Source organism: Notolepis coatsorum, assembly GCF_963971535.1.
Source record: "Notolepis coatsorum genome assembly, chromosome: 19".
In the NCBI taxonomy this organism is placed as follows: domain Eukaryota; kingdom Metazoa; phylum Chordata; class Actinopteri; order Aulopiformes; family Paralepididae; genus Notolepis; species Notolepis coatsorum.
This window is the reverse complement of record NC_140183.1, coordinates 92,737,387-92,764,004: the sequence shown is the minus strand read 5'-3', so window position 1 is coordinate 92,764,004 and position 26,618 is coordinate 92,737,387. Positions and strand designations below refer to the sequence as shown.

General features: G+C 41.7%; 2 protein-coding genes across 2 annotated transcripts in view; both read right to left on the bottom strand.

Moving 5' to 3' along the window:
* Window positions 1-3,169: 3,169 nt before the first annotated feature.
* ceacam1 (CEA cell adhesion molecule 1) lies at window positions 3,170-13,732 on the bottom strand. Its single transcript, XM_084336143.1, has 13 exons — window positions 13,579-13,732; window positions 10,984-11,277; window positions 10,252-10,533; window positions 9,610-9,873; window positions 8,956-9,222; window positions 8,611-8,862; window positions 8,193-8,468; window positions 6,598-6,849; window positions 6,206-6,481; window positions 5,723-5,974; window positions 5,286-5,579; window positions 4,508-4,768; window positions 3,170-4,118 (listed from the first exon to the last, which is right to left on the bottom strand). The coding sequence occupies exons 1-13, from the start codon at window positions 13,631-13,633 to the stop codon at window positions 4,018-4,020; spliced, it is 3,126 nt and encodes a 1,041-aa protein (XP_084192269.1). The 5' UTR covers window positions 13,634-13,732; the 3' UTR covers window positions 3,170-4,017.
* Window positions 13,733-18,664: 4,932 nt separating this feature from the next.
* Window positions 18,665-26,618, bottom strand: part of LOC311246634 (cell adhesion molecule CEACAM6-like) — a gene marked incomplete at both ends in the record, with an annotated part of 49,628 nt that continues 41,674 nt past the window's right edge. Inside the window, 5 exons of the mRNA XM_084336782.1 lie at window positions 18,665-18,705; window positions 18,961-19,035; window positions 19,384-19,650; window positions 22,132-22,410; window positions 23,272-23,580. Coding sequence (XP_084192908.1) covers window positions 18,665-18,705; window positions 18,961-19,035; window positions 19,384-19,650; window positions 22,132-22,410; window positions 23,272-23,580 — 971 coding nt within the window. The remainder of the gene's footprint in view (window positions 18,706-18,960; window positions 19,036-19,383; window positions 19,651-22,131; window positions 22,411-23,271; window positions 23,581-26,618) is intronic.

Genomic DNA, 26,618 nt, shown 5'->3' with positions numbered 1-26,618 from the left:
TTTGATAATAAAACTGAGGAAAATCTCCGGGATCAGTTGATTGAACATGTAGCTAGCCCACGGATAAGGGAACGTCTACTGCTTGAACCAGGTTTGACGCTGGACAAGGCTATCAATCTAGCTACGCAGTTTGAAGCGGCTACACTCCACGCTAAAGCTATGAGTACCGAGCGTGCGGCTCCAGTACAGGCCGTGATGCCGCAGTCTCAGAATACTTTCAAGAAACGGGACTGGCAGCGCTACCGTCCAGCTGAACCTGCTGATGCTACTGATTCTGCTTCCACTCGCTCTTGCTACCGATGTGGTTCGGGGAGTCACCTGGCGAACTCTTCACAATGTCCAGCAGTAAAAGTGACTTGCAAACTATGCCAGAAAACAGGACATTTTGCTCGTGTCTGCCGTGCTAAAACACAGTCGGTGAGTACAGTGGAAATTCCTGAAACTACAGTGCTATGCTTGGGAGCTTCTGACATTACAAAAAGGATTGTATGCAATGTGCATGTACACACACCTACCACCCAGGCTCAGGAAGTGAGACTGGTTGTGGACACAGGTTCAACAGTATCCATAATGCCACTGTCTACTTATGAGAAATACTTCAGTGAAACTACCCTATCTGCACCTACTGTTCGGCTGGTGTCGTACACCAATGCTAGCATACCTGTCATGGGGTGCCTACAGGCTCAGGTGAGGAGAGACAATGTCACGGTCCCTGCTACATTTTACGTCGTGGATAAAGGAACTCCCCTGCTGGGAATGGACCTGTTGACTGCACTCCACCTCTGCATTAGTGGAACTACTGTCTTCCCCTCCTCCGCTCCTACACCGTCTACACCTGCCCCTGTGATGGCTACTACTGTCACAGCTCCTACGGCATTTGGCTGTGAAAAAGGCTTTCTGCATTGTGTAAAAATGTACCCTACTGTTAAGCCAGTCCACCAGAAGCTACGCCGCTTGCCTTTCACGGTCAGGGACGCCGTCTCTGCGGATACTACTGCTACTACGGATACTACTACTACTACTACTGCTGCTACTACTACTACTGCTGCTACTACTGCTGCTACTACTACTACTGCTGCTACTACTGCTGCTACTATTACTGTTTCTACTGACTGCTATGGATGTGGAGCCCAAGATAGTAGCACACATCACTGCTACACTCAGTGCCCTGTCGGTGACTGAGTTTGGGGCTGCTTGCTCTACCTGCCCTGAAGTGACTGCTGCACTGCATGGTCAGATTAACAGGGGTTGGCCTCACTCAGAGAAATCAGTGAGCCAAGATCTGATCGCATACTTCAAGATCAGAGAGGAACTGTCAGTCAAGGACAATTACGTCCTCAGAGGCAACCGCCTCATCGCACCAGTGCCCTTGCAGCCTACTGTGAGTGCACAGGACGAGACTGTGAGAGAAACGGTCCAAAACAAGCAAGCCAAAATGAAGCGCTACACAGATGCTAATGTTTTTCGGGAGGGGGAGAGAGTCAGGATTAGAATACCACATCACGTCCCCAAAGCACACCCGAGATACAGTGCACCAATGACAGTGAAAAAGAAGATTGGCAAAAGCACCTTTCTGCTCAGTGATGGAAATAAATGGAACGCATCCCGTCTGGCTCACACTTCGAACACTCCAGATGAGCAGGACTTAGGGATCCGCCCTGCCCTGACAGCGCTCAGCGGTCACACTCCAGCACAGTCGCGTGCAAGAAACAAACCTAGTTGGCATCAGGACTTTGTTGCACACTGAGTGAGAACTAAGAGTAATATTGGTTGAGCATATATAATTATATCTTGATAATGATTGAATAACCTGTGCTCCCTTTGTTTAATGATTACCTTGAGTTACCCGTTTTATGATACTGACTGTTGGTTCAGTTTACTTAAGAAAGTGGAAAAAGCAAAAGTTCTAAATTTGCATAAGGCTGAGTAGCAAGTAACATTCTATTACAGAAAAGGGAGATGTTGTGTTCTGTAATGCATGTTGAAGATGTACTTCCCAAGAGTCTCCACTATGGGGCGTAGTTGATACAATGCCATGTTATGCCTACAGGAAGTGAGAAGAAGAGTACACGTTGCTCGATGATGAAAGAACAGGCTGTACCCTGCTAGACCATGCTGTACCATGTTGTAACCTGACATGCTTAACTAAACATGCTAAAGGCTAAAGAGTAATCCTGTATCCGGAGTCTTATTACTACACCTCTACCTACATACAAAATACTACGTACGTACAACATAACACACACAGCCCTCGCATTATAATGAGCTGGACAGGCGTGTCTGTATGCAAATGAAGTAAACGGGAACACACGTTCAAGTTTGTCAATGAGTGACGTTCTGGGCATCTCAGCTGTGATCATTTTGGTGAGTTAAGACAGCCTTGTAATTGTTGTCGAATTGTTGTCGAGTTGACATCACTGACGAGAAACATTTTGGTAATAATTCTATACAGGTTTGGGTCAGTCTACTTAATCTTAGTCTCCTTCTTATCCCATGTCTACACCTGTCCCGTGCCATACATTATTCTAACATGGCAGCAATGTGCCGGAGGAAGAAATCTAAGAGCCATGGGATCTGCCGTGAGGTTTCTCCAGTGAAGAAGAGAGACACCAGCAACTCCCATAGCATTCCAATCTGAATGGCCTCCTGGAACCTTTATTTCTCCCTATAAATATCTTATACATTCTTAATCGGCACACATATTTCATTGCTGTATTAATTTTGTAATGGTTATTCAATATTTCAAACTTTATGACCATGTTCTGATTCTAGATGCTTACACTCAAGTTTGCTTATTCACTGCAAAGTGTTGTATGCTACACAATAAAATCTCCATTAAAGTTTGATTCTTAAAGTTTTATTTATGAAAATAATTATATTGAATGAAATTAACACACTTTATAAAAAGTGGGGGTCTTGCATGTTTGAGGTTATGATGCACGAAACCTAATGATAGATAAGCTGCCGGTGAAGCTAAAACTACTTGTTTAATAAGGAGAAGAAGAAAAGGTGTGATCAAGGTATTTTATGAGAATTTATCTGTAAATTAATTACCCCCCCCCCCCCCCCCCCCAAGTATATTTACTGAAGCAACTTAAAATAACTTAATAATAGAATGGACTCCTGGGTGTAAAAAATAATCAGACATAATTACAGAACACTATTATAATATAGTCAAGTCGATTTTATTTATTTATATAGCACATTTCCAAGCAGCGGCAGCTGGCACCAAAGTGCTTCACAGGCAGGTTAAAAAACTAAATAATACGATGCAAGATATACGATTAAAAACACAGTAAAACAATGAATGTAATAAAAACACAGTAAAACAAAGAGGATAGAAGGACCAGGGGTCTAGTGGTGATTAAGTGGGGGGGAAGGCCAGGGAGAACAGGTAGGTTTTTTAAAGTGATTTGAAAACCTGCACCGTCTGGGCGGTCCGTACGCTGAGGGGGAGGCTGTTCCACAGTCTAGACGCTGCGGTGGAGAAAGCTCTGTCTCCCCTGGTCTTGAGCCTAGTTCTAGGCACCACCAATAGCAGCTGGTCAGCTGATCTGAGGGATCGTGGGGGGTGTGGCGGTGCAAGAGCTCGGATAGATAGGGAGAAGCCGTGCCATTTAGTGATTTAAAAACATTTAGGGCTAATTTAAAATCTATTCTAAAGTGAACAGGCAGCCAGTAATAGTGTAACAAATAATTATAAACAACCCTTTCACAGCCCATAAGGATACTAATGTGTGTTACCTAACCTTGACAAAGATAAATCTGATGAACATAGACGTGATTTTTCACGAAAACAATATATTAACTTATGCCAATGAAAGCCAGGCCATTCCTCTGCATTCTACTCATCTACCGGTACAATACTGGTCAATATGACATCCATAAAACAAGAAGATCTGTTTTTAGTTATATATTGACCACTTGAATTCTCAAACCATTATTTTTTACGACGGCAAGATTGTTGGGTGAACAAGAGGCCTATAGAATCCCATAGACAGTCTCTGTGCCCAGGCTTCAGTGGAGCAGCCAGCTGTTGATGCCAGGGAGAGACAGGGCAATCAGGGCCATCAGAATCAAGCCTCCCCTGGACTGGAGTGGGAGTGCAGATGAGTCTCCTGGAAGGGGAAGGGGAGAAATGTGGTTGAAAGTTTAATTGTGAATGTTTCACATTTTGTTCCCTGAGATGATACAATATGAGCTTTAAGCTGATTTGAAAGGTGCACTGTGCAGTTTGAGGGAGATCAAGTTGAAATACTGTCCTCAGAGGAAGATTGGATCCCAAGAACACTGTTAAAGCTACCTGAAAAGTTACCTTTCCGCTTTACTATTCAAAGAAGATTTTCTAGGCTCACATTGCCTCAAATTGTGTTTTGATTTATGATGACACAAGATATAATAACTAATTGCAGACTCTGCAAAAGTAAATTAATTTATCTCCACAAACTACGCAGAGACTTTAGAGAAACCAATGCTGAATAAGCCACATGAAAAACACCACACTCACCAGTGATGGTAAATTCTTTCGTCCGAGACATTGTAATGTGGGTCAAGGGGTTTCTGGCCTTGCATGTGTAGTTCCCTGCGTGCGGTGGCGTCGCCCAGATGGTGAGGGTAGGGCTGGTCTTCAGCACCGACGGTTGGCTGTTGAAAAACCACTGGTACTCGCAGTTTGGCTCCGAGTCGGAAGTGCATGTGAATGTCACGGAGGACACAGAACCGAGCTTGGCCGAGTCTGGACCTTCAACTGTCACATTCAGAGGACCATCTGTAGAGACAGGTTCAGAGATGTGATGTGAAATAGCAGAAGGCTTTCGCGCCTTTGTCTAGTGTTAATTTGCTCGGTAGAGACCAAACGAGGGGTGCATTGATACCACATTCTCACAGCAGATACTGTTTCTTAGTAAACGTTTAAGTATTGTTCCGATTCCGAGTAGGTCTACTGATCCAGTCTGTTAGTTTTACTGAACAGTATAGATGTAGACAAGATGTGACAGACATCACTGGACATAAATTATTAAGATATAATCCCTTTTCTCCACTGACCATATTCACATGGCCTTGGGAACAGGGTGAAAAGGAACCCAACCTGAGCATGACATAGGTGGTAAATTAGACATATGGTAAATTAGAGAGATCTAACATCGATCAATACACTGTTTTAGCCAGGTATCAGCCCAATATATGATACCGGTAAACATGTATCATTGCATCCTTAGACCGTCACCACACTATCGTTTATTTATTCTCATGTATCACCAACAGAGCATGTCTGCAGTACTCACAGTTCACCACCAGGTGGTATTCAGGGCTTCTATGTGGCCCGAAGAGATTGGTGGCGACACACTGATAGTTCCCGCTGTCTGACACTTTGACGGGACTGAAGTCCAGTGAGTTGTTCATAATGTAGGAAGACATGTTTGAGTTGATGGTGGAGCTGTTCACGTCGAGGTGCACGTTGTCGTTGTCCTTCACCCAGTAAATGGAGTCGTACTCCCCAGTCACCTCACAGGTGAGCGTTAGGTTATCAGAGTCTATTGGCGTTGTGGTGTTCTTGACCATCACCGACTCGATACCCTCTGAAAAGAGGAAGGATTGTTACTTATCGAGTTTGTCACGATTAAGACTGCTCACGACACAACAGTCATATCTTAACAGCGTAATCGAGAACAATATTTGGTTACTTGAGATAATCTGAACAAGAAGCAAGCAAGTGTCTTACCCATGACTGTGAGCATCATGGAGTCTGTGCTGTTTATTCTAGTTGCATTGTTGTACACAATACATGTGTATCCTCCGCTCATGTTTAAAGCCAATGGTCCAGTTTCAAACTCTGAAGTATTGGCCACCAGGGACCCGTTGAAGTACCAGCTGAAGTGACCTGGAGGCTGAGAGGAGGCTGAACAGTTGAAGGTCACGCTGTGTCCTTTCTCAGCAATAGGTGGTCCATAAATCCTGGGTTTATCTGGTCCATCTGTTATAACACAAGATGGACACGTACTGTAAGAAAATGTAGGACCTTGGACAATGTGGCACAGACACAGGTGTCAGCAACCAGTAAGACATGATAAGATCACCAGTGAATTATTGTATTAATACATCGTCATAACCTTGCAATAACTGTATTACAGTACAATTCACTATGAACAAATCAGGTCAATGGGGAATTGCCAGTTTGCACAATGTCACGTAGTGTAATACTCACAGTTCACAGTGAGTCTATATGAAGGGCTGGTCATGTTGTTTACAGCACTGACAGCTACACACTCATAGTCTCCAGTATCATATTTTTCAACAGGCTTGAAAGTGACTGTCTTGTTGTCCATGGAGACGACTGTTCGGTTGTCCGTATCAAGCAGTCCACCGTTCTTCTTCCAGTGAATGAAGCTGCTGGGTCCTGTCACGCTACAACGTAAAGTGTAGGAGTGGCCTTCTGTGGCAGATTCCAAAGCATGTTCTATCAGTACATCCACTATTGGGTCTGTAAGTTGAGAAAAAACAGAATGATATCCAAAACGGTTACATGACAAATAAATTGGTCTATCTTTGTCTGTTTTTAAGAGGACGAAACATAATGGTATAGGCACATGTACACACCGAGCACAGTGAGCGTCGTGTAGGCAGTGCTGTTTCGGCCTGACATTTGGTTACGGGCCATACAGGTGTATCTTCCGCTCATGTTTACAGCCAATGGTCCAGTTTCATACTCCGAAGTATTGGCCACCAGTGAACCGCTGAAGTACCAGTTGAAGTGACTGGGCGGCTGAGAGGAGGCTGAACAGCTGAAGGTCACGCTGTGTCCTGCCATGGCTATTTCTGGTCCTGTTATATTTGCCTTTTCCGGTCCATCTAAACACATAGAAGTTATGAATATGATATTGTCACTGAACACATATTAATATAAATGTCAAGCTACAGTATGCATGCATTAACTCTTTGGACACCAGACCCGATGATAGTCGGGTTATCTCGCCGACGGTTCAGCGCCAGACCCGAGTATAGTCGGGTTTTCATCGTTATTTTTTGTATTCGATATTTCCATTCATTACAGACACACGGACTCGGGGTTAACATGGGGAATCATCCTGAGAATGCCAAAGTGCAATATCGGCCGCATCCACCCAGGTGGCAGTATCAAGCACCCTTTGAAACATTATATCTTGGCCTGTGCGTCGATCAAATGTCTCCGGGCCCACTTTTCTTTGTTGGGCGAGGCGGGCGGGCATCCCGATCCCATTGAGAAGCGTCAAATGCCTCCGATGCATCTGTTGTGGTGGATTATGTTGGCGATACGATGGACACCGGGACTTGGACTCGCGATCAGACAATTGGAATATTCTTTTTGGGGTACCTCCTAGTGAAGGTAAGGATTAAATGATATCAATCCTGCTGTGATCCAACCATGATTTCACCTCGATCGCAACGTGTGTCTGTAACGTTACTCCACAACGTATGCCCTTGGTGACGATCAAAGCATCAACCCCCCCCCCCTTTCATGCATTCATGATGAAACATAATACCTATTTTATATATTTGATTAGGAAATAGTAGCGTGTTCAGGAACGGCAACGCTTTTAGTGAAAATCACATTTTACTGTATATATCGTCGTTTTCTGGGATTAGACGGATCACTCTAAAACTATATTCATATTCACCACGGTAAGTGCAAAATCCACGAGCGAGTAAGAAAGATGTTACCACCAGTAGTTCACAACAAATATGACATTTCATGAAGCATCAGCAGGGCTGAATAGGCTGAAACTATCCACTTGTCTTTGAGTATTCGGAAAAGCGCTATACAAATTTGATGTATTGTTATTATTATTATTATTATTATTATTATTATTATTATTATTATTATTATTATTATTATTATTATTATTATTATTATTATTATTATTATTATTATTATTATTATTATTATTATTGTTGTGTAATAGGTGCATAAATGGTGTCAGAATCAGAAGCACTTTATTCTGTAAACATGAATGCACAAGAAGTTGCCTTGGTGATAATTGTGCGGAGGTATATCAACCACTCAACCTCGGTATGTACTGACACAGAAGGTAGAATTCCTATCTATCCTACAATATATTTCCTCTTTCACAAGCATGCTTAAAAAAATGGTCTACCATGTTTATACCAATAGCATGTGGGTTAAAGGTGAACTTTATATTTGGTAGCCTACTCACAGATAACTAGGAGCGTGTAGTTGTCACTGCGCATGTAGCTGAGTGGATTGGAGGCATCACATTGGTAGTATCCATTGTCAGAATGCAGGACGGGGTCAAAGGTGAGAGTGATGTTGTTCCGAGAGAGGATTCTTCTGGTATCAGCATACAGGGGCCAGCCGTTCCTCATCCAATAAATGGACTCAACACTTCCAGCAGTCTCACAGGTTAGAGAGAAATTATGGTTGAGTATTGGCTGAGCTCCAACCACTGTCACCACAGTCATGGTCACTGGAGCTGTAGAAAGATTTCAAATGAGAGGTTTTTAACAATTCTGCAAACAATTTCAATGTATGACCTCCAGTATGAATCCCGTTTTCAAATTAATCAGAGTGAAACAATAATAGGTACATTAGGTAGGTGCAGTTATTTGACGTACCAAAAACAGTGAGCATCTTGTATACAGTGCTGTTTCGGCCAGTAATGTTGTTGTGGGCCATACAGGTGTACTTTCCGCTCATGTTTACAGCCAACGGTCCGGTTTCATACTCTGAAGTATTGGCCACCAGGGAACTGTTGAAGTACCAGCTGAAGTGACTGCGGGGCTGAGAGGAGGCTGAACAGCTGAAGGTCACATTGTGTTCGGTCAGGGATGAAGATTTTCCTGTGACCATGGCATCCTCTGGTCCATCTTTTAATACAAAACAGGGAAAAAATAAATAAGTTGTTCTTTTGTTTGTTTCTTCAAACACCCTAAAGTATCTTTTGTGTTTTGGATACTTACAGTTTACAAGGACTTCATATGACCTACTGGTCATGTTGCTGACGGCATTGAAAGCCTCACATTGATAATCTCCATTGTCTGAACGCTGGACTGAGTTGAAAGTCAATGTCATATTGGGGGCTGTTGTGTTGTCAGTGGGGACGATCCCACCCTCCTTCCACCAGTGGATGTAGTCCACCGGCCCAGTCACCGCACACCTCAGTGTGAATGACCCGTTCAGTACCGGTGGTCCACCCGCACCATTCACCTCAACTGCTGATATTGGCTCTATGGGAGGAAGTGAGGAAGTGGGTAAAGTGATTTACTTTCACACACCATGTCAAAACTATAAATTCAACAAATACAGTATGGCTACTACTGTAAACACATCTTCAAACTCCAAACGGTAAATGGTGCATTTATATAGCGCTTTTATCCAAACCGCTTTACAATTTGTTCCTCACATTTTACCCATTCACTCACACATTCACACACCGATGGCAGAGGAACCATGCAAAGGTGCCAACCTGCCCATCGGGAACAGTTAGGGGTTAACTGCTCAAGGACACTTCGACACGCTGCCCGGGAGGAGCAGGAATCGAACCAGGAACCTCCGAATTATCAGACCTCCTGAGCCACTGTCACCCCAAATGGACGATTTAGACACCGACTTACCCACAATCCTGATCCTGGCACTCGCGCTGGCGAACCTGGATGTGACGGTGTTGTGGACTAGGCATTTGTATGTCCCCGTTTGGTGTTCTTTTACATTTTCCAGTTGAAGCTGTGAGCCGTACTGGTCGAGGTATCTCCCCTCAAAGAGCCACTGGGTCCTCGCAGGAGGGTTGGACACGGCCAAGCACGACAGCGTGATGTTAGATCCCGTTTCGTAGACGGCCATCGTGGGTGTCATCATCATCATGACGTCGGCTGGGCCGTCTATAGGAAGGAGAAGCAATGGACCATGTGAGCACTGTCTCCTCCATATAAGACGAAGAAGAAGCAGAAGTACTGTGCATGCTAGTGGTCAGCGGTGTCGTGGGGTAATGCGTTACAAAGTCACATTAAGTCAAGTAATTAGCTACTTTCAATAGAAGTAATGAGTAATAGGCTTGCATTAGCAATGACCCCATCGCACTTGGTCAGACTGTTGTATGCAAACATAAGAACTTGTTCCTTGGGCTTGATGTTATGATTATTGGTACAGTATTTATTATTGGTATTTAATATTTGAAAGACAATTTATTAAGAAGTCCCTCTTTGAATCCCGTTGATACCGTGTGCAGTGCATGTCTGAGCCCCTCGGAGCAAACTCACAGCTGATGTTCAGGAGTACAGGCTGGCTCATCTCATCACTGATGGCGTTGGACACGCTGCACCTGAACGGTCCCTGGTCGTAGCGGGTCACATTGACTATGGTGAGAGTGATGTTTCCATCACCAAACTGAACTCCCTCACTGGCTGTAACCTCAGAGCTGTCGTTCAGCCAGGCGTACGAGCGGGAGGAGCCAGTGGCCGCGTGGCAGGTGAGAAGTGCTGTGTCATTGGACTCCACCAGGTTATATCCATCGGCCCTCAGACTCACATTTGAAATGGGCTCTAGAGCAGAGAACAAGACAGTTGTGAAGTTGTTTGATGACAGGGTCATAGCTTTGATCATGTACACCTGTAGCACACACATGTACGTAGGCTATAGACACTTGTCAGCATATGTTAGCTTTCCATTGCTGTTAAAGGTCAGTTTGTATTACAATAACAGGATTGATTATTGATAGAGAAGGAAGGAGGGAAACAGTGTGCACATGCATGTAGAGTACTGTATGAATATGCGTGTGTACACGTGAGCACATGACTGTGTGTGTGTGTGTGTGTGTGTGTGTGTGTGTGTGTGTGTGTGTGTGTGTGTGTGTGTGTGTGTGTGTGTGTGTGTGTGTGTGTGTGTGTGTGTGTGTGTATGCACACATGACTTGTGAATGTACAAGAAAGTAAATTAGTGAATGAGCAAGTTAGAGTGTGACAGGGGGAGAAGGACTCTGTCAGGTAGCTTACCCTGGACTGACAACGTTATCTGAGCGCGAAAGGAACCCTGTAGTATGTAGTCTCCCGAGTCTGCCATCTGGAGTGACCTTATTGTCAGCCGTCCACCGGTACTGTTGTACGTGATCCTGTTTTTCCAGTTGGGATATCCATACTGTCCCCCTGGATACAGCATCATAATGTTATCTGTTCCATGGGACCAGGTCCCCACGGTGATAGTGGTGTCGTTGGACAGGCTCAGCGTGACATTGCTGCCCACAGGTAAGGGGTTCTTAGAGGCAGTTATCCTCTGGCTGCAGACATGCTCTGGAAAGAGAGGAACGTGTGCTGTGAGAGGCGAGCTCTGTTCCGTTTTTATCTCTAGAAGTGCCTCAGAGATTGACAAATCAAATCATGTTCACACAGAATCAGTCGGCTGAAATATATTAGAACAGGGCTGCCCACGCCTCTGTGACATACAGAGGGCCAGAGACATTGACCAAATGTAAAACGAAGGCATTAGCGCGTATAATTAAAATTGCAATGAATCTGTTTTTCTTTCATTCTTTCTTTCTTTCTTTCTTTCTTTCTTTCTTTCTTTCTTTCTTTCTTTCTTTCTTTCTTTCTTTCTTTCTTTCTTTCTTTCTTTATTTGTCTCGAAAATCAACATTAACACTTTGAGTGCCGGCGACGTGTTATGTCGTTATTTCATGCTGACCGTTGAATGCCGACGACGCTAATTGTCGCTTTATTTTTTTATTAGCGATCTGAATTCATATTTCATCAACCGAGTCTCCCGTTGGTACAGCAGCCCCTCTAGGAGCTTCGATGGGAAAATACCGCCCCCTATCGTCTATCCCTGTGTAACTGCAGGCCATTCAATTACACTGGTGGATCTGTGATGGGGGGGAGCCTACTGGCTCCACTATGCTGGCGAGCCGTCTGAGGGAAGTGATCGCGAGATGGAAAGCAGCCTGGAATATATATTTACAGCAGCCAATAATCAATCAATAAACGCGATCGATATTTGGAATGGCGATCAGGAATTGGAATAATCATTTTGGAGAACATCTGATCTAAGGTAAGGAGTCTATGTTACCAGTTTTAGGATAATCAGAGCTGTTTTCACTGAGATAACAGCGTGTCCCGTATGTGTATATGTGTGTGTGTGTGTGTGTGTGTGTGTGTGTGTGTGTGTGTGTGTGTGTGTGTGTGTGTGTGTGTGTGTGTGTGTGTATGTGTGTGTGCTATTGAGGAAATAAGATAATCGATTTCTCAGCTCGCTTCTATAGCGTGCATAAGTACACATATACTATCGATAATCTAGCGTTTATTTGAAAACGATTCATAAATAGGCCGACAAATGACAACGTGTCTAGTGTATTCGAGAATATTCCAATAAATGCCGTTTATGACGGAATCTTTCTATTTTCCTGAAATTTTTGAGAAAACGATAGCTTTTCTAAATGCTATAAAAAGGATATGAACCGATTAAAAAACAATCCGTTTCGACAATGTTGACTGCAAACAAGTCATTGATAAGCGACGGGCAGATTAGACACATAGCCATAATTTAAAACATAGATTATGCGTTTTTAACGCTATCATTGAAGTGGATGCTGGCATCCAAGGACATTAATCAACGTTAATGGCCGGCACTGAAAGTGTTAAAACATCACAATAAAACAGTCAAAGATAAAACACCAAACAAATCAATCTCCATCAGAAAAAGACTAGACAATGGGTGTGTTCAAGAAGGAGCAGGAAGAAGTAAGATCCTGTCCTGCCCCTTCATCAGCAGTGTCATATTAATAATACAAATAAAAAAGATATCTTATAAATAAAAAATTATAAATATTTACATCATATTTACACCATCACACAATACAGTACCCTTGCAAACAGTTTCATCATTTCACTATTTTCTTATAATCCGAGGCTCATACTGTTTCTACTCAATTCAACGGTTTCAACTTGACAACATAAACATTATACAATTGGACTACATTTGATTTCCTGTCAGTTATTCATATTAGCGAACATGGGAAACCCGGAAACCAACTGCAGTCAGAGTAATTCCGAGTTTACATAGTAGGTGTTGGCTTCTTAGGTATTAGGTATTAGGTATTAGACTGTACCACTCAAGTTTCAACACAGTTTGACAAACATTGTTACTTAGCTCAAAGAGTTGTACCCTTCCTGCTGACCTGTTGTACAGAACTTGTAAGTCACTTTGGATAAAAGCGTCAGCCAAATAACTAAATGTATTATGTCATTATAGGGTTTGCTAATCGTATGTGTTGTAATCATTGATGTAGAATAATGAACATTATCATATTTCTATGGTTGTAATAAACATGATATTGGTATTGCAGAATTGCTCCTCAAATACAATTAAATTACGGGCAAAATAGTCAAAAAGGTACATCTTCTCACTCTTTGGAGAGTCAAAAGGATTTTTGTAGCAGCCCTGTGTTAGGACATACTGAAATATATTCAGTGCTACAAGCTGGGGAAAAACACACATTTAACACCACAGAAACTAAAATAATAAATAAAAATGATCACATCACCATATGACAACCATCTAAATGTGAACCGAAATAATTGTGTGTAATTCAGCCTCACCTGTTAGGAGGGTCAGCAGGGCCAGCGTTAGAGCAGACACCATAGGAGACTTCATGCCGCTGCCTAGGAGACAAATCCCTTCTGGTCAGAAATGAGCTGGACTCTGCTTTCAGCTGAATTTACTCCGCCTTGATCACTCATTTGTTCTCAGTCATCAAAGGTTCCCTCGTCTCATGATGCAAATGGTTCACACCCACTCAGCCATCCCCACACCACTCTGACGCAGCGCACCTTATTGTGCCATGGCGTGACTTATTATTGGTAGACATACAGTAACGGACACAACATGTCATATGTACATATGTCTATACTGAACACTGTGACCTCATTTTCTACTTCTAAATTACATGCTATACTATGTTATTTGATACTATCTTGTCTAGCACAGTCTCTGGAGCGTAACAGTAAGAAGCATTTTGTATGAAAGTATTCTGTACTTCTGTATGACAACTATTAAAGAAACTTGAAACTTGAACACAGTCCAGCAGTATTCAAGGATGTTTAACCACAACTCGACTGTACTTTGATAAAAAATGTATTACATGACAAATGCCATGTAGCAATATGCAACATCATTATGTCACATGTGCTTCCTTACAAAGTGTGTGTGTGTGTGTGTGTGTGTGTGTGTGTGTGTGTGTGTGTGTGTGTGTGTGTGTGTGTGTGTGTGTGTGTGTGTGTGTGTGTGTGTGTGTGTGCGTGTGCGTGTGCGTGTGCGTGCGCGCGTGTTCATGGACTGCCTTCCAAACAGCAATATTGACAGGATTTCATAGACAAGTTTCTGCTGACTAAGGCCTTGTCCACCCGTACATGAGTCTTTTTGAAAATGTAGCTTTTTCAACGTGTTTTTTCCCACAATTAAATGGTGAGTTTTAGGTCATGCCATCAGGTAATTTAATGTGAGCATTTTTGCGTTGTTATCATATATCATGTTGTTATCATAGATAATGTTGACTTCTCTTCACATTTATGTGGCCATTGTTGACTGTATTCAAAGAGGACCCACAGTTAAACATTAGAAGGTAGACCTAATGTTTTCCCTGTCCCTGAGCAAGGGAGATTGACAAGATTATCTGAAAGACATAGGTCAACAGTTTCCAAGGAACCCCAGACAGAATACGTATGGATAGTGATCTTCTCTGAACCCGAAAAGGTGTTCCAGAGTGACCCTGTGCTCTGACCTTTCTGATTAAATACATATGGGGGACTTTGTGCATGTGTAACTAGGTATTTATGAAAAAACTAATAAATTGCCTTGTGTAAATTGACAATAATAATCTTATTCTTAAAGTGTATTTTATTTTATTATAAGGATGTTCAAGGTCTTTTCCATTCGATGTAGGGTTTTGGTAAAAATGTCAGAAACACATGCATTTTTGCTTTGCAACTATTCATCAACTTCACACGCACACCTTTAGGTTGACAGACAGATAGGATGTTGCGCCACCAAGAAACATTGAACAAACATTTATTGAACATCTCTCTATCTTACTCAAACAATTACAACATATTGGATATTGCACCCTTGGTATACAGTTCATAAAATAAGACACAAGACACTCAACTCACAATAGTGGCCTTGCACAGAATGTGTGTGTAGTTCTCTTTCTTCCAGTGTGGCTGGCTGCAATCACTGGTGACCACTTTCAAAAGAAAACGCCTACTTCCTGTGCAGTGGTAGAGCAGGTAAAACACTGTAAAAGCATATGACTGTTCTACTGTGACTTGTTAACAAAATCCAGCAATACAACAACAAATTATTAACCCTCTATGGCATGACTATTTATTTTAGGGAGGAAAATATTAACCAGATATTGGTTTGTTGCCTCAGGGCAACAGTGTGCAATGAGGGCACAAAAACACCAAGGTTTTCAACCCCTCTAACCAGATATTGGTTGTCGCACAATATTGTCCTGAGGCAACGGATGAAAAAACACTGTTTTAGTAGAGAGAAAAAAAGAAAAAAAAACATATTTCTTCTAGTTATTTCAATTGAAACGTGTAGAAAAGTAATATTTATCTTATCTTTTGCTGGCACTGTGCCATGTGTGGCTTTGCTTCCTGAAAGACCTGCTGTTGGGGTGGAGCCACATATGACACAGTGCCCAGACCCACTGCAGACCCTATTCTATTGGACAGAGACACAACAGTATCCCAGAGGGTTACGTTTTAATTGATACATTCTCATATATCAACACAGCAACCATTCTTTTGCACATAGCAACCACTGTCTCTATGTACAAAACAATGGTTGCTACCGGTATGTTACAGGCAGCCATGTTGGAAGACAGAGAACTACACAAACATTCCGTGCAAGGCCTCTATTAGACCGTAAAGGCTCATGGGTGCTGAATCAATGAAATAGATCATGAAAAAGAAACCAGGACAGCAGTCCAATTCGACTTTTTATTTGTATTTCCTTCAACGTTTAATAATAATAATAATAATGCAGGACTTTGGAGAAGTCTTTATTTGGCATGCACACACACATGCAATTGTTGGGTCGCCGATGCGATTGAGTCTCTGCACTTGACCCATCCCGTCGTCCTTCCCCCCAAGGGCAGCTGGGAGCAGATAGGGGCGTCGGCGAGGGGCCGCACCCCGGGGACCAATCCAAGTGCTCCTGCCCGTCTTCGTCACGGACGCGACAGCGCCAGCGGTCTGTTGTGCATGTTTTTCCATTGGGTTTCTCTTATTGGGGGGAAACCCTTGCGAGCACAGAGGGGGAGAACATGCAAACTCCACACAGAAAGGCCTGGGAGATACCCCACCTGGGTACCTGGCAACGAGGAAACCTGGTCCCCAAGCGGGAATCGAACCCTGGAGCTTCTTGCTGTGTTAACCACTACACCACTATATACTATACACTACACTATACTACAATGTGATTGTGTATACAATGTGTATACAATGTGTATAAGGGTGTCTTGCCCAAAACATCTGTGTGACAATAATTAATGTAAAATGTAACTGCTGTCCTTGGTCTCTTCTCCATGATCCATGGTCCATCAACAACGCTAGCCTACTTCAAGCTTGTATGAATCCTCAGTAGTTTCCCCTACCTAAACTCTACAGCATATATATAGGCCTAGAAATTCTAAACGAAGATAAATAAATGTATTTCCGGTATTAAAGTATTTTGATTCACAGTTGATCAGCCTGAACAGTGCTTATGGCTCTGTGTAGTTACAGCCAACTTGAAGTGTTTCAGTCACCAGCCATCACTAACAACAAGGTCAATGGCAGAAGTATGACTTGATATTAGCAAATGTCAAACAACAAACTCTCTGTAGTAGCAAATAGACTATAGGCTAGCTGATCTGATATAATTACCTAGAATATGGTGCTTTTTCTTTTCATTCAAAAAAATGTAAATGTATGAAAAGTGTCTTTTCAATATTCTACACAGCTTACAACTTCAATGTATCAGATGTATACATTCAGGAGAGAGAAGCAGCAGCACAAGCCTTAATTAGTTGTACTGTGCTAATCTTTATACCAGTGAGTGAGCAGGTTGAGGTGATGCTAGTGATGAAATATATATGTTCCATCTTTTTCCAACCCTGTCTGTTAATGTTTAACTGTGCTTGAATGCCACGGTGCTATTATTTCATACATTCCTCTTTGCAGGACAGAACACCATGTAAACACCATGGCTGGTCTTGTGTTCTTTAGGTGAAAATCTGTCACATTTCAACAGGATACATATAATTTCGCCATATGGGTGAACCCTGTGAACGTGGATTATTTAATCATTACACCATGTCCCTGTCTAGAATGGATCTAGTCTAAACAGGACTTCCTGTCTTTTGTTATGTAAGAGGACGGGGGTAGTAGACCCCTCTTAACCGTTTCATTACTGTAAGTGTGGAGAGAAGATTAACGATCCTATTGTCCTATTAAATCAATCACTCCTCAGTGGTTCTCGCATCAATGTTTTTGTCTCTGAGATTTACACACAAGTCCTTTCCTACAGGGGTAATACATACGACAGCTGAACTAATGGAAGTACATTGAAAAGTACAGTGTTAAAGGAACACTCCACCAAAAATATAAAGCTAATTTATTATGCCCATGCACAATTTCACACATATCCCAAATTGACTTGTTATTTATTTATTTGCACATTTGTATAAAATGAGACTACAACAATTGTAGAACAAGAAAGTGAAGTCCAACATATGTGCAGGAGGGATAGAAAGCCCAAGGGCTTATACATAGACCTCTCCTAGAACTTAATTTCTCAAAAAAGCAAGACAAAAAAAGGATAACACACACACACAGGTCAAATAAAATACATTCCATAGATGTGTTGTCTTGGGTTGATTTCCAAATTGAAGATAGGGGAGGGGTGGGGGGGGAGCTTGTGTGGCTGAAATATATTTTATATGTAAAAAAAAATCTATTCCTTTCCATTTCCTTGTCAAGAATAAACATTGTTATATGAATAAAATGAATAACAACTATATGTCCATGGAATGATCAGTGTACCCTGGGCACACGCCTTACAATACTATCCAAATGTGCAAGGGACAACTATGTACACATTCACGCGTGATTGCTGGTTGCTATAGAAATTCCACTGATCTAGTGCCTATATGTTTACACATTAGTTCTGAGGAACACAGTCATAGCACAGAGTAACACAGCCTGACTGACTCAACCCAATGCATCACGAGTCTTCATCTCACCCTCAGTAGACTCCACAACCGTGAAAAACGGGTAGAGGACTTGTGGACTGTTGGACTTTTAGGACTGACTGACTCTTAATTACTAAACACTGCACAGACTCTCAGACTATATATACCATGTAGTGTATTATTATTATTATTATTATTATTATTATTATTATTATTATTATTATTATTATTATTATTATTATTATATTATTATTATTATTATTATTATTTCCATTTTATTATTACATTATTTGACTTGACTTCAGCCAGCTTCAACTAATGGCTACCAACAACAGCAGCTGCTTTCAACATGGAATAAATAATCACAGAAGACATTCAGTGTTGGATTTATCATTATGGGTTTATTTGACAAAGTCTCCATAGAAACACTGCATTTCAAGGCTGGATCAAGGCTTCTGAAATGGATACGATCGCACCAGAGCCCACACTGGAACGGCACAATGGTATCAGTCTGGGGAGAAACAACAGTTAGTCTCTATGCAGCAGTGTTGTATATGATAGCATCGACCCCAGGGAGCTTGATTAGTAAATCAATAGTCCAGACCTCTAAAAAGATAGCTCTGGAGATTCTCTTAAGAGAAAACAGTGTACTGTAGAGATATCCTATGACAGTAGGGGATATATAGGCTACTTCTATAGAATTTAAATATATGATGAATTGTAGTATCTCTAAGACTTATACCTGACAGGGTAAGCAGAACTCCAGACAATGAGAGGAGGGGGAGGAGCCACACACAGACTCTCAGGTGTTCTGATCCTGGAGAATATAAAAATAAAACACAATTAAAGCAAGGGTGAGATAGCAAATGGATAGATTGATGGATGGATGGGTGGATTGATGTATACATATGGATCATGCATGGATGAATGGAAGGAATGATGGGATGATGGATTGATGCATGGATAGATGTATGTATGTATGTATGTATGTATGTATGTATGTATGTATGTATGTATGTATGTATGTATGTATGTATGTATGTATGTATGTATGTATGTATGTACAATGTGTATGCATACATGGATGGATGGATGGTGGGAGGGATAGACAGAGAGACAGGATGGACTGATAGGTTCTCATTACTCTACTAAGACTTGATCTCACCAGCTATGGTGATATGCTTGGTGATGTTGCTGTTCATATTGGTCTTGTTATTGGAGGCCAGGCAGGAGTATGGACCGCTCTGGTCCTCCCTGACACTGTAGAACTCCAACTCTGGACCTGTCTCATTCAGAAAGTCCCCATTGAAAGCCCATTGAATCTGAGCGGTGGGGTTGGACTGGGCTGAACACAACATGATCAGGTTGGAGCCGGTGATGAAATAGGATGCGTCCTGTTCATTCACGGTAAGGGCCATACTGTCTGGACCATCTAGACAGAGAGAGAGAGAGAGAGAGAGAGAGAGAGAGAGAGAGAGAGAGAGAGAGAGAGAGAGAGAGAGAGAGAGAGAGAGAGAGAGAGAGAGAGAGAGAGAGAGAGAGAGAGAGAGAGATGGTTAATGTTTTGAGATGAGCTTTTACAGTATCCCTGCATTTATTTAGTGTGACATGTATAAACAGCTCACAAAGGACGTGGGTGCAAGAATTGCAGCCTCCTAACCAGTTTTAACCTATTAAGGTTTCCTGTGAAAGTAATAAGCATAAAAATATCTCTAAAACAGTGCAGTGACCCTTTATGTCCATGAACCACCGGCAGAGCTGACTCATAATGAGCCCAGATGCAAGACTAAATTGTGGGTTCCCTCTGTAGCCCTATTTTCAGATTTTCGCCTAAAGGTACATGCCCAAGTAAATGGAAGATTGCTCCACTTCTACAAGGTCAATTTGCATATCTAGGAACATCTATGGGGGTATGTATTCCCAGTGTCAGAAATATTGTTTCTGTTATAGGCTTGAGTAAATTGTAATGAAACAAAGGAGAATATAAATTATGATATTTTTGTGCATCTGTGCCGGTGAATAACACCAACACTCACTGAGCTCATTCAGCACCTTCTTGAGATCAAGTGTACAAAAAACTAAGCAAATGAATAAAGGGAAGATGATTAAACAGAAGGATTTGTAGATACAGTAATAAATTATAATCCATTTTAATTATAAATTCATATTTGATCTTGAACTTGACTTTATTATGGCCAAATCATACATCTATGGATAGGGAAAAAGCTCCTCTTCTCAATGGCAGTGTTGGATTTCCTCACGGTTGTATAATAAAAGAGAGATAGAATTAGCATTTTTCTTCGATAAACTCTTATTTTCAGTAAATCTAAAAAATCTGTAAACAAACGTAGTGCTGAAAATATACATGTTGACTGCTGTTTTGATAGGGTTAAGGTCTTTACTCTTGGCTACAAAGAAACACAACATTAATTAATACAGTCTGTATTGATCGATTTATGATACAAACAATTGGCTTAACTGTTCATGGGGCCTCCTCCATCAGCGTATACCTGTATTTTTACCAAGAAGAAACCCTCCTGTCAGCGGTTAACCTCTTGTTGAAGTGACTACAGTAAGTCCACTTCAATGTCTCTTGTGTGCTTTTCAATGTTTACTAAAAGAAGAACTATGAAATTATAAGAATTATTTAAAAACCTGAGACTAATTGGCCTGCCCTTGGCTCATTTTATGTGACAATTATAAAATAAAAAATTATATATTTTCATTGAGTGCACACTGTGTACCCCATACACATAGAAGAAGCTTCTATCCCCAGGCCATCAGGCTGCTAAACGAACAATAAACACTATGCAACAACCATCAAATGCACACAGCACACACACCCACACGCACACACTCACTCAAACAAACAACACACTGCAGCACCCACTCTCCACACTTTAGATCACACAAACACACTTTACACTTTATATTTATTGATAAAGGATTTGCACTACAACTCGTACACCTACTGTGAATTGTACCTAAATTGCACCTCGTCCCATTTCTGCCTTGCACTATATAGTATTGTATATTAGTACACTGCACAGTATTGTATATTGTATGGTAACTACGTCTATTCTGCATCGAACATTGTACATATGTCTAAACTGAACACTGTGACCTCATTTTTTTACTTCTAATTTTACTATGTTATTTTATTTCATACTTATCTTGTCTTGCACAGTCTCTGGAGCATAACAGTAAGAAGCATTTTGTATAAAAGTATTCTGTACTTCTGTATGACAAATATTAAAGAAACTTGAAACTTGAAAACTTGAACTTGAAACACATTTATATTATATATGTGGTATAGACATTTTTGGTGAAAACAAGTAGTATATGGTAAAATGTTTACAAAAAGTACATTCTGTACCTTCATTGTCTGCCTCCACCTTGTTTCATTTATATTTTTCAAGATAAACATGATTTATGCCTTTTGATTATAATAGATTACATTTTTTACACATCGCATTTTATCACAAAAACCAAATAGCACTTTTATTGATACATGTGATGTATCAGAGCTAAATGGTAAATATTAACCATATGTTGTCTTGATTGCTTGTAATCACTGTAATAAATTAAAAAAAAATCCCGGGAAATTCACTGTATTATTTTACAGATCTACTTTAAGTGTAAATGCCATAAAAATACAGTAAATTACCTTTTATCAAAATATTAACCATTAAATAAAGGTTGTAATCTGTACATTTATTTGATTTTACTGTAATTTGACAGTAAGTATTTGTCAAATTACTGAATTACATGAATTGTTATTATGACTTTATTGTTTTAAAATCCCAGTAATGTTGTGTGTCCACCAGACCTGTGAACATTGGGTGAGTAACAGAAGCGCGAACACCACACAAGAGTTGACAGATGGATTGGATTGATATTGAATCCAACTCACAGTTGATGATAAGATTCTGAGGTTGGCTGACTGCATCACTGATAGCGTTGGACACGTTGCACCTGAACGGTCCCTGGTCGTGGCGAGTCACATTGACTATGGTGAGAGTGATGTTTCCATCACCAAGCTGAACTCCCTCACTGGCTGTAACCTCAGAGCTGCCCTTCAGCCAGAAGTAAGAGAGGGAGGAGCCAGAGGAGGAGCAGGACAGACTGACAGAGCCGCTGAACTCCGACATCTCTGTAATGTTGGCAGTCAATTTCACAGCAGTAACCGGCTCTGTTGAGGAAAGTAAAGAGTGTGAACATGAAAACAATAACAAGGGAGGGGTAGGAGAAGAGAGGGCATGAGAGTGACGCGGAAGAGAGCAGAAACTATCGAAAGGTTGTTTTTGCTATAAATGGTAAATGGTAAATGGCTGCATTTATATAGCGCTTTTATCCAAAGCGCTTTACAATGTGTTCATCACATTTGACCCATTCACTCACACATTCACACACCGACGGCGGAGGCGACCATGCAAGGTGCCAATCCCTATAAATATGCTGTAGCTATAACACCTCCAACTGGGAATGGTGCTGGTCCAGAATTAATTCAATAGGCTTGATGGTGGTTAGGCAGCAGCTCCCAATAATACACTGCAACAGTAACATTTACTCAAAGCATGTTACTAGAATCTGTCAGTTTTTATATTTTTTTGGTCTGACGTGTGGTTTGGCATTTAGTAACTTATTATACTGTGAATTTCTCCAGACCTCTCTTGCCAGAGCCTTAGGTGTGGCCAGCAGTAGCAACCCATCCCCATATACTCACTGAAATCCAACCTATGCATCAAACAAAAACTAAAAATGTAAACAAAGTGCATACCAAGAGAAACCTAGAGGTCGCAGTTTGACAACATTGCAGATTCTACCTTTAAAATAAAGATTTTTGACAAAGACCACAAGGTAGAAATGCATCAAGATTAGTTGATAAAGGAGCAAAATGCTTTGAGGAAATGCTTCTCTCACAGTACCTCACCATATAAAAAATCCATACAGTAACTTGCTTTTTCTTTTTTACAGCATCTTGTTTTCTCTCCTTTTAATCAGATTACAGTTGCAAATGTCTCAGTCTAACACCTGTTATGTATAGTCTCACCCAGAACAGCGATGGTGACAATAGCCTTGAGTTGGGGATCGCTGCTTGCGACCACGTACACCCCCGAGTCGGCCACCGTGACCGAGGTCAGACGGAGGGCCCCCGTGGCGAGGTCAACCGATGCCCTGCCGCTGTACGCTGGGAACGGAGCCTGCTGTGCCCCCTGCCAGGTGACAACGAAGGAACCCCCCACGGACCAGCTCCCTGCACTCAGGGCCATGGGAGGTGCCAGAGCCAGAGTCACCGCGTCACCCACTCTGGCCGGGTTGGTGGACGGTACCACCTCAACGCCGCCGGAGGCCGGTACACCTGGAGAAGGGCATAGTCATGATGATTGTGGCGGTCAGCAACCCCCTGGCAAGATGGAGGCACTCACAAAAGTGATCGTGCAAGATAGTGTTGGTCAACAAGATGTTAGATTGGATCTGTTTAATGATAATCTTCCAGTTGCACGGCTATTTACAAGTAATGATTGGTTTGAAATACTGACTTTCTATTGCTGTTATTTACACTTGCATGTCTTCATGTACTACATCCACAACCTACATTACATTTGCATAAGATACCAATAAGAGCTTACCTGATATGAAAGCAAATAGGAAAATAGCATAATATCCTCTGCCTGTCCTCTCCATTTCATATAGGTGTTGTGAGAATGCTCTTCCTATTCTTCCTATTATACTTGTGTTTGACATGTCCTGCCCCCTTCCCAAAATTGTTAGACAATAACATCAGTTTTTATCTGTATTTTATTACTCATGCAAATATTGCCTCGGGGCGAAGTGCTGTAAATGACCAATTAGCAAAATGATAAATTCTGACACAAGGTATGTTCTCTGGAATGGAATCTCTGAGTGACACAACCAGCTATATTCGTCCAGTGTCTTACACACAAAGATCTAATGGTAATATTTCATAATCCATCTTCTCAGTAGAGCTCTTTTAGTGCAAGGTTTTTAACCCTTGTGTCTGATAAGGACAAAATTGTCCTTTGAGATTCTTTTTTTTTTTTAATAACTTTGCAGTGGTTATGTTTGTAGCCAAGATATGTGGCAAAGGTGTGTATCTTTGAATTATCTTGGAGTTCTTAAACTTTTTTTTTAACACCACTTTCATTCAGCCAGTAGAATTTTAAGTTACACTCTTACCATTAAAACCGGTTAAGCTGTAGCCCTATTTTCAGAAATTTCGCCTAAAGGTACATGCCTAAGTAAATGGAAGATTGCTCCACTTCTACAAGGTCAATTAGCATGTTCTTGGTATCTAGGAACATCTAGGGACCCGGGGGTATGTATTCCCAGTGTCAGAAATATTATGTCTGTTACTAGGCTTGCGTAAATTGTAATGAAAAAAAGGAGAATATAAATTATGATTTTTATTTTGCATCTGTGCCGGTGAATAACACTGTCTCGCTCACTGAGCTCATGCAGCACCTTCTTGAGATCAAGTGTCCAAAGAATCTAAGCAAATGAATAAAGGGAAGAGGATTAAACAGAAGGATTTGTAGATACAGTAATAAATTATAATACATTTTAATTATAAATTCATATTTGAACTTGACCTTGACCTTATTATGGCCAAATCATACATCTATGGATAGGGAAAAGGCTCCTCTTTTCAATGGCAGTGTTAAATCTGGATTTAGTCATTTGCTCGCGGTTTTACGATAAAAGTGATATAATTAACATTTTTCCGATAAATTCTTATTTTCTGTAAATCTTAAAAACATCGGTAACAATGAAAATAATACACTTTAACTGCTGTTTTGATAGGGGTATGGTCTTTACTCTTGGCTACATTTGAAAAAGAACCACAACATTACCCTCTTAACATCCAAGGGCGCACATGTGGGCCCTCTTGTGGACGATTCGGGCGCCCTCGAGTCGTGTCGCACCGCGTAGTGCCTCGCACACCTACGCGGCCGTCCCGGGTCCGTGAATACTTTCGGCAAGCAACAAGCCCTTCCGCGTTGCTCTGATTGGCCGAGCGCGCGCATGCGCATGAGCCGCGACAAGCCCGTCAGCCAGGCAGCAATACTAAGCTCCAGTTAACCTAATCTATACCGTAACGAATCATTAAAAAAATATACCGTTAACTGGAATATGTTGTTTCTTTACACATATGTTGGATTATGTAATTGGTTTGTCATGACAAACCAATAAAAAATCGCGCGACTCAGGCTTCATCCTCGGCTTGGCGGCTGCGTTGCGGGTCCACGACCCTCCGTGCTGCGATACGGCTTTCAACAGCGGGGAGAGTGTGCTGCCGTGAGCGGCATCGCTGAGCTCATCAACGAGAAGCAGTAACACAACAGTGAACACATAGTTAAGTACGACTGACAGATGCATTTGCAACTATGTGTTCACTGTTGTGTTACTGCTTCTCGTTGATGAGCTCAGCGATGCCGCTCACGGCAGCACACTCTCCCCGCTGTTGAAAGCCGTATCGCAGCACGGAGGGTCGTGGACCCGCAACGCAGCCGCCAAGCCGAGGATGAAGCCTGAGTCGCGCGATTTTTTATTGGTTTGTCATGACAAACCAATTACATAATCCAACATATGTGTAAAGAAACAACATATTCCAGTTAACGGTATATATTTTTTAATGATTCGTTACGGTATAAATTAGGTTAACTGGAGCTTAGTATTGCTGCCTGGCTGAGGGGCTTGTCGCGGCTCATGCGCATGCGCGCGCTCGGCCAATCAGAAGGGAGGACGGAAGGGCTTGTTGCTTGCCGAAAGTATTCACGCGTCCCGCGTTCGCCTCCCGCTCCCAGTGACATTTGCTGCATGTCTTCCCCACATCTCCTCCCGTTCGCCCTCTCCTCTGTCGGTCCTGTGTGACCAATATAAGCTGTAAAAATGCTAAAAATTATAATAATAAAAAAACTAAATAATACACTTTGACTGCTGTTTTGATAGGGTTATGGTCTTTTCTTTACTCTTGGCTACATTTGAAAAAGAAACACAACCTCTTAACATCCAAGGGCGCACATGTGGGCCCTCTTGAGGACGATTCGTGATGCGCCACTTTGCCGACCTCTAGCGGCAAAGTGGAATTTATTTTAATACAATATAGAATTAAAGGCCTATTTGTTGCCTGTCGACTGCCGTTTCATTAACCCCTGACTCCCGGGGCTCTAGCTCCGTCAATCATTTGGCGATCTCGAAAGTTTTTGGACAGGGTTGTAGCCAACGATTTATGATAAACACAGCAGGGTCCCCCAATTGGGGGACCTTAGTTTAACAGGTAAGCTAGGGACTAAATTGTCCTCTTCAAAAACACCATACAAATATTATATGTTGTAATAATTTCTTTCTATAAATGTTTTATTCAACTTCATAACC

Bases quoted from the DNA above. Each gene is read 5' to 3' on its own strand.
- ceacam1 (XM_084336143.1), bottom strand. From the start codon at position 13,633: ATGAAGTCTCCTATGGTGTCTGCTCTAACGCTGGCCCTGCTGACCCTC. The intron at 9,874-10,251 runs GTGAGTTTGCTC...TCCTTCCTATAG, and splicing joins TGTACTCCTGAACATCAGCT to ACGGCCCAGCCGACGTCATG. The intron at 8,863-8,955 runs GTAAGTATCCAA...TTGTATTAAAAG, and splicing joins ATATGAAGTCCTTGTAAACT to ATGGACCAGAGGATGCCATG.